Raw genomic sequence first — 13496 nt, forward strand, 5'->3', positions numbered from 1 at the left:
TCGAGTGGTTCCAAGCTCCAAGTGCAGCCGGCCGCAGTGTCGTGGGTTTGAGTCCCGACTCTGATAGTTTGCTGCATGTCCTCCCCTCTCTCTCATCCCCCATTTCACACTCTCTTCCTGTCTAATAAAGCCGACGGGGAACAAAATCTAAAAGAGAAGATTTATATGGCGATGACATATGGTAAACATTTTCACAATTTTTTTTAATGTACACTATTGTTATTATTCTAACTAATTATTGCCAAATGCATAGATTGTTTTTCTCACAATGCGGATAAAATGATTGGTTGATGTTTGTGTCTCCAGTTTTCTTAACCAACTCTGTCAGACATGGAATTCCTTGAGGTCCTCACTGAAGGTCTTAACCGGGTGCTCCTGGTTCGTGGAGGCGGCCGGGAGGTCATCACCATCTACTCCTGAAAAACCAGCCCTCCAGCAGCACCCAAACCCCCCACCCGCACCCGCAGTTCTCTCATTCTCTCTCCTCCTTATCAGCTCTCACACTCTCAACATATCTTTCTGTGCGCCGACCGCCTCATACCTGACCTGTCCCTCCGCTCAGCTCTTGCACCCCAGTTGCATCACACCACTGTAGTCCATTCAGCTCCTGTAACCAATGTAGGCTCTAGATTGACTTATAGATGCTACCTATCTTTGTTTGTGAAGAGACTTATTTTCTTTTGGTCTATATATCTTTTGTAACTCACACCAAGAAGACGATGGGCGGTCGTGAGATGAAGGTGTGAGCACATACAGTATGCATGGGCACTGGTTGTTGTTATTGTTTCTGAACTCTCCTACGCTTATCTTATTTTTCAAAAAAAGGATGGCGTCTGCTTTGAATATTGGGGTTGGTTCCCCTGTGGTAAATGCACACCTCCAATAGTCTTTATTGTGATCATGTTTAAGGCTAAAGACTATCACTCATCACGACCACCAGCTTGAAAGAGGACTTTAAATTCCCTTTGAGAATGAATGAAAAAACGAGCTGCAGCACTAATGTGCCCACTGATCACCCCTTCAGCATGACGTCCGATTAATTGTGTGTGATCCACATGTTCTGTTGAATGCTGTGTTTTCTTACTTCTAATTTCTTAGTGGCTGTTTATTCCTGTAGCCACTGTTAGTGCCAAAAAACAACGCCGAGGCTAGCTTAGTTGATAGAGATTGACACGTACTTATACTGTGAATAGTGTGTTTTACTAGCGGAAGGCTGGTGTGACCGCAAAGTGGGGAGACAGTCATAGGACCGCCCCCTCAAGGAGAAATAACCCTTGTGTGGACCACTGTAAATAATGTACAAGCTCTGACACGGTGTTCGGTATGAGTGTATTTTGTGACATTCTAAAAAAAAAACAAGCTTTCAGTTGAAAGAAGATGGTCCTTTGCTTGAGGAAGGACAAACAAAAATGCTGTTTTTAAAGTTGATCTATGTATTTATTTATTTGGATGGCTCCTGTCGCTGGTAACACTGCACTGCACTGTCCTTCACTGTGCAACATGTGAAATATTGATGGTTGTCATCAAGTTTAAAATCACAACATTTTTCATCTATAGAACAAATATGTACTTATTGTAATAACACATAGTTATATATATATATATATTACAGGGAATATATAATTTTGATTGTGACTCAATTATGTAAAGTGGTTTTGCCAAATTTAAATGTGCCATACCGTCACATGTTTGAGCCAGGCTGTAGATTGAGTAAAGTGCTACTAAAGTTTAGCAGTAAAATGTTAGTGAGTGGATCAAACGGTAGAACTAGTCTTAGTAATGGACGATGGCTGTTCCGTAGAAAGGACAATGGCTTCTGTAGCTCAGAAACACATCCTGTCCCCCAGACCGACCTCTATGCAGTAGACTCTCCAGTCAGACTTCTCTTTCCTCTTGACTGGTTTCAGATTTGAGTCACACTTTGCAGACGAATCACCATGGTTTTCAAAGAGGCTTTAAGAGTGCATCTGAAATGTGCAATAGTGGAAAATCCGGACTCATGTGATCATGTTATTTATTTTTTTACACATATATTGTATTTTGTATATGTACATTATATAAATTCTGAATCATCTCACTCTGACCAAGGACAGCTGTCACTTTAATTATTTAATTGTTGGTTTCCTTATCAGTGAAACTGTTTCTGGTCATTTGCACTTGTAGTATATAGAGATATATAAATATAATGAATATGTATATATACACACACCGTATATACTATATAAAAAAGCAAAACAGAATAGTTTCTAGATCTATTTAAAACAATATTCAATGTTTTAGTGTTGCTTGAATGTTGGACCCTATGTTGTGAATGCTGCTAGTCTCAATACATTTCTTTATACTGTAAATAGAGAACAAAACAACGTAAAAGCTCAAGTGAGAAGGGTAGACATACATATCAATGGTGGTTGTTGAATACGATAAGGCTGTACCTGAACACACCAGGCCTAAGACTTCTGGACAGGGTTCTGTTTCAAAATACCATAGTAAGTCCTCTTTGCAATATTTCTCCTGAGGGCCCGATCTCCTTGCATTTATTTCTCCTACTGAAGCTCTCCCGATTAGTATCTTTCAACCCCATAAATAAATGATTCATACTGAAAATACAAAGACATATTTTGCAGTAAACATATCCATCCATTTGCTGTTGAGGACTTTTTAATATTGCTACCTATGACACCGATCAGAAGCCACTTCCGAGTGCCAAGTTATGAAGACTTCTTTCAGTGCTGGTCGAGTTGAACTATTTCAGAGCTATTTTGAGATTGTCTCCACTACATTGCCTGCATCAACTGAGCCTTTTAAATTTATTAAAAGATATCTGATGTTTTATTGGAAAGGTTTATTAAAATTATATTATTTATGGAATTATAAATGTTTTATAAATGCTGTTTGCATGGCACAATGTGGCAATATTTGTTTCAGTGGTTTCTATAGTGATGACTTAAGTGTTCGAGGTTCAAAGTGGGAAAAGATTGTTCGAGTTGCATATATGGATAACTCTGGAGTGATACCATACATATACATGGCTAGACCTTGAAAACAAATCTCATACAAATAAAAAAGAGATTCACTATATTGTTACTTGTTCTACTTCAGTCTTGCTCATACAGTCTCATTTACTGTTGTAGGATATTTTAAGTTTGTGAATGGATGAATCTTAAAAACAGTCATCTCACTTTTGTAAATATATATTCAGAGTCACTGTAACCTACTAGTGTTGTCTTTTGTTGTGCACTGTTTTATCACTGTGGATAAAAGTCTTAGTTTTGTACAATTATGTGCAATATTGTACTCCCTTTTGTTTGCTCAGTAACTGGAGGTGTCACCAGTTCATCGGGTCTAATGGGCCATAAACACCAGTCACTCTCTTGATGCATTGGTGGGCTGAGGCTGTAAAGCACTTTACACCTTTGGTTTGTCTGAAATCTAGATTAGTCTCATTCCAAGACTGACCTCTGGTGGCGTTTGAGTGTTTTACAACTTAGAACAAAGAAAAAGCCCTGTTAATTTGCTGCAGTCTTAACTGCAATACTCCTGACCTAGCACCAACTGATTCTGTTTGAGTCCTGACTTCATTTACAAGAAGCATGCATTACTTCTAAATTTTGCCAGACTTCCCCCAAAAATGGTCACATTTCTAGTGTTTGTTACTCAGTTTGTGAGGTGAGCCTACCCTGACCCCTGACCCCCCCGAGCCCAGCCCTGCCACAACCCCTGCCCAGCTGTGTACTTGACTTTAGGTTGCAGTGTTATGGAAAATGATCAAAGAATATAAACTTGCGCTTCCAATTGTGGCTCTGCGTGGACACCATGAGACACCACGTCCACAACTGTAGCATGAGACAAACTCGCCGGTGATCATTACCAAGTCTCCATCCTTACATGGACACTAAAGGGCTCTGAAACACACGCGTTACCTGGCTGAGGTGGATGTCTGTCACAAAACAACACCATATATCAAGAACAAATTTGATTTAGATCCCAGAGAGTGGCGGTAGAACAAAGCACTGCGTTTACTTCCTCTGTCTGGGAACGTGTGAAATGACTTTGGTGACTGTCCATGCTGTTCATTCAGAGCCATGTTCCAGTTCTGTATTCCAGTGCATGCATGCAAATACCCTCAACATGGTGTATTGAACATTTATTGAGTGTCTGTGGTACTAAAGCTATTTTTGCTTGGTTTGACAACATTTATTATGATTTGTACTTTTACCATAGAACTGCCCACTCACTGTATTAATAATAAAGCACCAAAACACATTCATAATTAACTTATAATGTAAATGAGTGCAGTTCGAGGCTCCAGTGGATTGCAGTCTTTAAAAAAAGTTATAATTGATTTAACGTAACCACAAATTAACCACATTGAATTTACTGGAGTTTTATTTTTGGTTCAAAATACCTTTTTTTCTTTTCCTGATCCTAGTTTTATGGTAAAGTTGTATTTGTTTTCAGTTCTGTGGGAGTGTATGTTGTACATTGTGACTGCTGGTGTTTGGGGTGGTGGGCAGGGGAGGGGGAGGGTCTATATGTAAATAACTACAATTAGTGTGGAGGTGTTTATTTTGTCAGTGTAAGTTAAATATTACAAATAAAAACATGTATTCTCTATTGTGTTTCATGGTACATTAAAAGAGGAAAAAGTAGTTTTATCTTAACATTTCAAATGCTTATACAGTATCTATGGCTTCTGGCGATACCCGTTCCATTTTATAGATTTGTCAGCACAAAATGCAATAAACCGATACCATTTTAATACAGAAATTGACTATATGTTATTTTTTATTGTGTCTTGCTTCTTTTAACAGTGTTCAAAAATTAAAAACATTCAACAGTTAAACTACAAACGCTGGTGAGGGTCCATTATAAAACAAAAGTCATGCAGCACTTACACTCAAACACTCTTGTCAGGAATTAGAGTCATTGATAATCTTTGCAAGATTTAGTTTAAAGTCTTTTAAAACTAAATAAAACGCTAAATAAACTTCATTTCAACTTATTCAGAGGGCCAAATACAACTAAACAAAAGAATGGATTCCATAAGAATACTGAATAAACTGCACAGAAAATAAGGTGCGGTCTCTGGGAGAAGCTGAAGGCCGCACATTCCTACACGACATACATCTGCCTCAGTACGGCCGAGGATACATGGACATGGGGGGAGGGGCCTGCCCCATGCCGGGGCCTGGTCTGGGTGGTGGGTGTTGGGGGGTTCCTGCACCCACCAAGTGGTTGAGAGAAGGTCCACTCTGAATGAGGGTGTCCAGAGCTTTCTGCACACTGGGACTGTCAAAGTTAATCCCAGCAGAAGGATTGGGGGGTCTATGAACAGGCAGGGGCATGCGGCCCGGTGGTGGCCCGTAACCCTGGGCCACAGAGGGGTGAGGCATTCCCGAGTGTGGGCCAGGAGGGTTTTGAGATGGGGCTGAATGAGGTGAAGGGGCCAGAGCGCTGTAGCGCTGTGGGGTTACTGCGCCTACAGGGGGAGCACTTGCACTGGCGGCTGACCCACTGTTGGTAAACAGGCTTAGGATTTTCGCCTGCAGCTCCTGCTGATTACTTGAAGCGGGCGGAGCACCTGGAGCAGAGGACAGAGACCGGGATGGAGGGGGCTGTCCTGCAGCAGGAGGAGGCAGAGTTGCTGGAGGAGGACAGTTTGATTTACGTTTTTATCTTTGGCAGTATTTGTAGTTTGTCCATCCATTTAAAACTTAGTCATACCTGGAAGAGAATCTACAGCAGGTCGTCCAAGTCTGGCCCTTTTGTCCTTCAGATACGCAATGAGAATATCCAGTTCCTCTGCAGTTACAAATCTATGGACAAAGAGAAACATTGACTTTAAACTGAATACAAATAGAACCAGACCACAAGAGTTCATGGCCATTACCTGTTCTCATACAGCAGTGTGATAGCAGTGAGAGCAGAAACTGGATGATTGTCTCTGTCTGGATCTCTCAGCAGCACATCATCTGCCATTTTTGCAGCTTTCTTGGCTATTTCTTCACGTTCCTTGTCACGGCTTTCAACTTTATATGTGTCAAAGTTGTGGGCGATCAGCATCATGGCATCTTGCATAGGCATGTTACGATGCTCTGCAAAAGTGAACAGTTTGAACAAAGTTGAAAACGTTCTTAAAAACATAATTTGTTAAGAGCTGTAAATGCAAACCTTGTGGAGTGCCAAATAGGATGTTTACAGTGCAGGAGCGATGGACCTGGTGCTGCTGAGTAATGATTATAGCAAAGGGAGTTCTGGATCGTCCAACATCCTCTAGCGCCTGAGTGAGCGACACCTCTGTGTTCAGGAAGATCAGGTCCACCACCATGCCCAGGTCACGCACCTTCCGTCCAACTGTCTCTGCATACTCCCGACTGAGGTTTACACACAAACACACAATCAGTCATATCAAGAGCACAGCATCATTTCATCATTAAGTCACTTAAAAAGGTACACAATGTGCAGCTGTTCAGGTGGAGGTTCGACCAGCTGCTTCATCACAAAATGTTCTGTTTTTTTCTTAGAACGTTATTAGTCATAATTGTTATTTAAAAAAAAAAGAAAAAAAGTCTCATAAAAGTCTAAGATTTATCGTGTAAACCAGAACAGGCCGTCATTTCAAAACTGGGACAAGTAACTGTGGGTATGTTATGGCTATTTTATAAACGGAAAGCTCAGGGATAACGAGTACTTCTGTCCAATACATCTCTGTGTGCGTTTATAAAAATGGACTTGTGTCTCAGTGCTAAATCTACTCAATTTAGACATTTTGCATATTAAAACAGTGGTTGAGAGGTTAACAAACTCAAACATGATGTTCCATGATGAAGTTCATGATCGCCCATGTTTGTTCTGGGACAGACACGGGCGCCTCTTTAATAGATCAAATGCTAGTTGATTAGCCCCTTTCTCATGTTAATACTTACTTCTGTGCCTTATTGACCACAATGACCGAGCAGTCCACTGGACGCTCAGAGTCCTGACGTCGCTGCAGTTCCTCATAGTACTGTCGGTACAGCTCATTACGCCGCCGTTCCTCTGGTCGCACTGTTTCCTCTGTCACAGAAGCACAAACTGTTAATCCTTCCCAATATCAGATGAGTTTTCTACAAGCATTAGACCCTCCAGTGACACAGGCAGACTCACCCTCAAGCTCACGACGTCCATTCCTAGGCTCTCTGAAGTCCCTGAAAGCATCTTCTTTTCTGCGGAAGAAGTCATCAGGAGCTCCGCCTCTAAAGTGCCGGTCATAATCCTCTCTATCATGTGACATATAAAGTACTTTATTAAGTTGCTCTAGATCCCCCCCCCCCCCGACAATAAAAACACATCAGAAACTCACCTGTCTCTGGTCTCGGAGCCGCGGAAGCTGTCTCGACTGTCTCTAGCATCGCGGCTATCCCGAGGCTCACGTCCCTCCCGACGTCCATCTCGACTGTAATTGGGTGAACGAGACCGAGGGCGAGGTTCTCTGTCGCCATAGGAACTGAACAAAGGCCTGGGAGAAAAGGAGAAAACACTTAGTTGCTGATGCCATGTAAATTTGTGTTTCTTCCCTGACTGATATAATGCAACAGCTTAACGGTATGTTAAGACCCTTAATATAACAGTCCTGTAAATGCACTTCATGATCACAGGAGTCATATTATTCTTCTGAAAAAATATACACAGTAATGTACATTTTAAAAGCACACCAATGACACCAATATTTTGTTCTGGACACAGTAAATACTCATCACTGTGTGAACAGTGAAAGACACGCCGTAAACTCATTCAACAATTCAAATGAAAAGTATTGATGAATTCTTGGTTTTGTGAGTCACCAATGAGCCTGTCAAAATGAAGTCAACAAAACTCAACACAAACTTATGAAAATGGGTTATTAAGTCTAACATGTATAGACTTGAATTAGTTTTGTTTTATTCAGTATTCATTTATACTTACAAATTATGCAGATGCATTTTTAAGTCACTTTAAAAAAGGAAATCGATGCAACTTTCACAGACAAAACCCGAGTCGCTCCAAAATTGCGTTCACGCAACTTTTTAAGTGTCGACGCAATTACGCACACGAGGGACTGGAGCTCGAGACTGAGCAGATTCCATATGGTCAGACCAGAAAACGTTGTGTGAAGTCATGGTTGCCCTCGACGAGCTCCCGCACACTCCAACACACTTTACACTTGTTGCCCATGGAAATGAACGCGTTCTGTACCAAGTCGGTGGCTGTTTTATTGTGAAAGACAGAGTTGTGCTCGATGACGGTTCATCAATAGTTTGTATTAGTACTGGTCAAGTCAGTGGTTCCTAAAGTGTGGTCCTGGCCCACTGGGGGCCTGAGAGGCACTTCAGGGGCCCCCCAAAAGTTGTCCACACAACAAGGACTTATTGAAATCAACTTTAATTAAATGTGATGAAGTGTCATTTTTATTTGTATTATAAATGTACATCTTATTTGAAAAACCTGTTTTATATAAAGTATGAGTTACGATTGGGAAGCCCCCGTGGTCTTCAGCTGGAGGGGGAGCTTTACACACTTTGGGAATCGTTGCAAGTAATGCAGGTTTAAATCACTAGCAAAAAAACATTGAACACAAAACACTTAATTGTACCTTTTAAAAAGGTAATTTTATTTCAACACAATAAAATGTTTAAATGTAATTCGAATGGTCCGATAATAAACCATTGTGAAATCCGCTGGGCCACATTAAATTAGGAGTTGCTTGTACAGTGGATATCGCTGCTCGAAGGTTAAAGTTAAATGTGCACCTTTCGAGATGGAAGTCCATCAGACCCATTCTGCGTGACTTTACCTTCGTGGGGGACTCTGCTGTGGTTGTGCTTTTTGGTTTCGTCGCTCCACGGCCATATTTACATCTGAAAATAAATCAATCCAAACGATGAAAACAGTGACATGTAAATTATTTGCCTGTTCACAGCAGAACTGAGGAATTGCGTCAATACTCCCAGCATCCAAGTGAAATGGGCATCTTTACTCCATTCTTGGCAGTAAAAGATGGCCGATGGTTCAAAATGCAGCAAAACAGTCAATCTTAAAATTCCAAATCTCCCAAAATAGGGGAAAGAAAACGGAGTCGAACAGTCTTCATTATTTTAATTGGGTACATTTCGGGTGAATTTTTTTTTAAGTCAAAATGTATATATGTTTTTTTAAAGTCTAAATTAAATGTTACAGAATGTAAGGTATAGATTCAGACTTGACATTAACATTAAAACACTACTTATAGTAAATATGTTGTGCATGGCAGAGAACAATTTCTGAGTTGACTATTGAGGCTTACCTATTTTATAACCTTTAAATATTCGACCCTTATGGCCTGCCTTTGCTGCTTCGGCTTCCTCAACACGTTCAAATTGTACAAATCCAAACCCACGCAACAGGGAAACGCCTGAAACCATACAAATTTCAGAACATTGATGGAAATTCTATTCCTGTGAGAAATCTGGTAAGTTTTTGATGAATTGTAAGGTTGGGGAAATCTAAGTGTATAAATTACTGACCGAGAATCTTTCCATACTGGCGGAACATCTCTTCTAAATCCTTCTTGTCCATTTCAGAGCTCGGCAAATTCCCGACAAAAATTCGTCTCTCGAGATCTCTTGGATTACTACTGTTGCACGGGTGGGATGCATTCCCCGGTGATGGGCTGCGACTTCGTCTGCGAGACATGACTCAACCCGATGTTTAAGGATCTTCTGTCTTCAACTCAAAAACAGGAAAATCGGTTTCACGCAAAAAGCTTCTTTAAATTTGTGTCCGGTCCTGAAACATGGCAGTAATCACATCAAAGTTCTGGAAGAACAAATATAGAAAATTGTAGACATGTAGCTGTTCAAATTCAAATGTAGGCACACGCAAATCAGCAAATGGCTGTCGAAATTGACAAAAGTCCTCAAATGAAATGAACGGACAAGTCAGTCGATTTGACTCTTAACCGATGCTCCTTGGCAATAAAAACAATGGAAAGTCCACTGGTTCCTCCCATTTGTACGATCAAAGTATACACACAGTACATGGAGACGGTTTTGGATACTGCCATCAGCAGTGTAGGAGAAATGTGGATCGTCTCACAAATACAACAGCTCACAATTTTCACCTCAGGCAAACTCACCTCAGAAACTTTTTATTTTGCAAAAGATGTGGAAATGAGTTAGTTTGTAACAGTAAAATTACTATAGACAAAATCACAACCGTGGCCTTTATCAGTGTTGTAGTTATGTTTTGCTTCCGCTCCACAAATTCATTCTCTGTCATTATTAAGGTTTGTAAGAGATCAAGAGATCAATATTCAAATTTCACATCACCCTTCATGTCTATTATAATCTGCATAACCAGGTTGAGAACACACAGTTCAATAACATTTGTTTCTAGCATTTAATTAAACCTGGTTTATTTCTCCATCTTTTCTCTCCTTATTTGGAATCGAGTAATTGTTAAAAACACATTTTCCCCTTATTAATCTCAAGTCGCGAAAGAATGAAAGAATAGTAAATATGGTCAGGCGTTTTTGAATGAGTTTCCAAAAACCAAAAGTTTTATCAGACAATTTACCATCTAAAAATCAAACTGAAGACCTGAAAATATCCCAAGAGTGTGAGGAAATATCAGCTCAAAGGTCATTTGAATGCCACTATATGCCAATTTAACATTTCTCAGTTGCTTTGTTCATTGTCTACAACACTCAATTATATATATTGTTTGTTTTGAATTGCTAATTGCTGTGGCTACAGTGTATTTTTCATCACTCTGAAATCCATGGATAGAGACATGACACCATCAAGTGGTGTTTAATATCAGGCACATATCAACATCTGACCAACTGACAGAATTGTGGAACAGAAGCAGTTTTGTGCAGCCAGAAAGAGAAGTCCAGGGCAAAAATAAACAAAAAGGCTTTTGCATAGTCTTAAAATTATAATAATATTAGGGTTGAACTGATTAGTGAGCTAAAAAAAAAAAGAAGTACATCTGAAGCAAAATGTGCGAGAGGAAACAAAAAACAAAAAACAAAACAAAAAACGAACCTTACAATTGTGTGCAAGTTGTGTTAAAAAAAAGGTGTAACTACATTAAAATATATTTTTAAAGCAATGTTTCAAGTTACATTTCATCTCCATGAGTAGACAAATCCTATATATCCTTAAATCGAAGTTACATTCCAGTTTTGGCCAATAGCACCTAGAGAATTTGAGAGGAAACTATAAAAACATTTGACCAGGTTTGTGACATTCAAGTTCTGTTTACACACAGTAAACAGAGCGACAGTGTAGCTTTTGTTTGAATTTGGGTTTCATAAGTGCATATATGGTTCAGGAGCAGGATAACACAATCTTTTCTGCTTCTAATTCCTTCTTTCTTTCTTTCAGGTACGAAGAGGAAACCAGACTAAATGCTGATTGTCTCCACAGACACTACAAACCAGCTATTGAAAAACCATGACCATGACATGACCATGACATCGTCTTCTGGCATAATAATCGTCTTCTGGCATAATAATTCAAATAATTTACACTGTATTCTGAGGTTGTGGTACTTGGTAGTGAACTGAAACCGCAGATAAAGATAGATTTAAAAAATATCCAAAAAATAACGTTGAAAAATATAAGATTGTATATTTTGAATTAAAAAAATAGATAAATTGTCGACTAGAAAATATAAATTTACGTTTTAGTGATGTGTGCAATCCTGGACATACCTTGATCTTCTGCAGAATCTTCCTCAGTAACCTTGGCCCAGTATCTCAAACATTTATCTTATTGGAGTCTGAAGAGAAAGAAGAACAATCACTCACCAATCACACAATGACTGGACACGGACAAGTAGAAGAGCTGGGCTGGTCTCACAATGAGCTGAACGTGTTTTCAGATGACCATTGCAATTACATTTGAAATGTATGTTTAATAGTTAATACTTTTAAAAGCTGGCCTGGATTGCCAAAATTTGAGCCAAGACTAAAATATGAACTGCTGAAATAAATACAAACGCATGGGTTTCTGAGGCCTAAACTTCAGAGTTAGTGGGTTGTATGCAAAATGAGATGTCTTTGCAATTTGTTAACTTAGACCATTAACATCAATTCAACTGCATTTTGCCCCTTTTATTCTATGCAAGAAAAATAAACAAACAATGAATATGTAACATATAACAGGAAGTCGACAGAACATAATATCAGGGGGATTTTACCAAGAAAATTAAAAAGTTTTTCTAAAACAATAATACGTTAACAGCTACTGACAAAAATATGAAACGCCAGACAGAGGTAATGAATGCAATCAAAATGTTTGTAATACACTGCAGAGATTTACTTCAGGCAAATTTGCAGTCAGGTTTGTGGAACTTGGCCAATATAAATAAGAGGTTAATAAGATTGTGATACATCCAGCGGGTCTCGTACGTAAACGAGTCAGGCCATTTCCAACGTGAAGGCGACGGGGTCAAGTGCTTCTGTGCACAACGATGGCTGTGTTCAGAGCCAGTAACAAGCATAGCAAACATTCAATAGTGATCACGGACTACGAGTCGTTAATATTTCAGGACAATACAAGCGATCATGCAATAACAGCGTTACTAGGCTAGGTAGCTCATAGCCGATTTAGCAATAAAACCATCCATGACGACACGTCGTTGAGCTAGTTTATGGTGCTATCATGCTAAACTGGCAATTTAAACGTCCGAGAGGATTTATTATTTATATTTTAAATTGAAAAACAAACGTCCTTCAGCTGCATTATGTAATTACTCACCCGCATTACACGTTTTTGTTCAATAAATGCTTGAAAGGCCCGGTTAAGCGCTGTTTTCTTTCTCTTGAATGAACGCAGAAGGAAGGATGCCACTTCCGCCTGGATCACAGCTGCTACCGCTACACTGCCCCCTACTGTACGGCAGTGGAACATGCGCGGGTTTGAGTGAGCAAAAAGCTGCACTACCTATATAAACGTGTATAATTATTATGTGTCAGGTTTAGTGAGCGGGAATTGTTCTTCTATAATTACTTTTTCAGTCAAGGAAGAAAGTGTGCATTTTTACATTAACCATAGTTGTGCACGTCTATTCGTTTCCCTGGAAATTAGGTCAGGGACGATCATTAAACAATAATAATCCGTAAAAGCGTAAACTCAAGTGATTCTGCTGTCACCCACGTCAATTAATTAATTAATATTATCCAGCAACATCTGAAGGAAAAACTCTCGGTAATCAACGTTCAATTTCACAGATCGTGCCTTTCGCAAAATAAACAACAATTTGAAGTGGTGTCTTTTATTGGTTAATCCACGGGTTCAAACAATACAGGCGATCCCTAATACCAGCCCGTTGGATTAGATTAGTTTGGCAGCGTTATTGTTCGCGTTTTTTTCCCTTTGTGTAACGATAGTTCATAAGTAGTAAATTAAGCTTAAGCAGATCATGCATCATCAAGTCTCTGGGATGTATCCGATGACAAACACGCACATAAGGCAAGCTTTGGTCGAGAC

General features: G+C 39.6%; 2 protein-coding genes across 7 annotated transcripts in view; one reads left to right on the forward strand and one right to left on the reverse strand.

Annotated features, from left to right (window-relative positions):
- Positions 1-4767, forward strand: part of slc12a5a (solute carrier family 12 member 5a) — a 156525-nt gene extending 151758 nt beyond the window's left edge. For all 4 annotated transcript variants that reach the window (XM_072452088.1, XM_072452087.1, XM_072452089.1 and 1 more), the window contains one exon: positions 329-4767. In XM_072452088.1, the coding sequence (XP_072308189.1) occupies positions 329-420 (92 nt within the window). In that variant the 3' untranslated portion in view covers positions 421-4767. The remainder of the gene's footprint in view (positions 1-328) is intronic.
- Positions 4768-12894, reverse strand: ncoa5 (nuclear receptor coactivator 5). Of its 3 annotated transcripts, none has more exons than XM_072452092.1 (12): positions 12765-12894; positions 11717-11784; positions 9522-9783; positions 9302-9409; positions 8813-8876; positions 7343-7498; positions 7147-7259; positions 6927-7056; positions 6172-6374; positions 5891-6095; positions 5725-5816; positions 4768-5644 (listed from the first exon to the last, which is right to left on the reverse strand). In XM_072452092.1, the coding sequence occupies exons 3-12, from the start codon at positions 9688-9690 to the stop codon at positions 5133-5135; spliced, it is 1752 nt and encodes a 583-aa protein (XP_072308193.1). In that variant the 5' UTR covers positions 9691-9783; positions 11717-11784; positions 12765-12894; the 3' UTR covers positions 4768-5132. The 3 variants fall into 3 exon arrangements, with proteins under 3 accessions (XP_072308193.1, XP_072308192.1, XP_072308194.1); XM_072452091.1 differs by having other exon boundaries at positions 6927-7074; XM_072452093.1 differs by lacking the exons at positions 9302-9409; positions 9522-9783 and having other exon boundaries at positions 6927-7074.
- Positions 12895-13496: the final 602 nt, after the last annotated feature.

Source organism: Eucyclogobius newberryi, unplaced genomic scaffold, assembly GCF_026437365.1.
Source record: "Eucyclogobius newberryi isolate DKJ021-1_F unplaced genomic scaffold, fEucNew1.0.hap1 SCAF_19, whole genome shotgun sequence".
NCBI lineage: Eukaryota > Metazoa > Chordata > Actinopteri > Gobiiformes > Gobiidae > Eucyclogobius > Eucyclogobius newberryi.

Coding starts and splice junctions, on each gene's coding strand:
- ncoa5 (XM_072452091.1), bottom strand. CDS start 9,690: ATGTCTCGCAGACGAAGTCGCAGCCCATCACCGGGGAATGCATCCCAC. Junction 5,817..5,890: donor ACACTGCTGTATGAGAACAG/GTAATGGCCATG, acceptor CTTTGTCCATAG/ATTTGTAACTGCAGAGGAAC. Junction 5,645..5,724: donor TGCTGTAGATTCTCTTCCAG/GTATGACTAAGT, acceptor GTCCTCCTCCAG/CAACTCTGCCTCCTCCTGCT.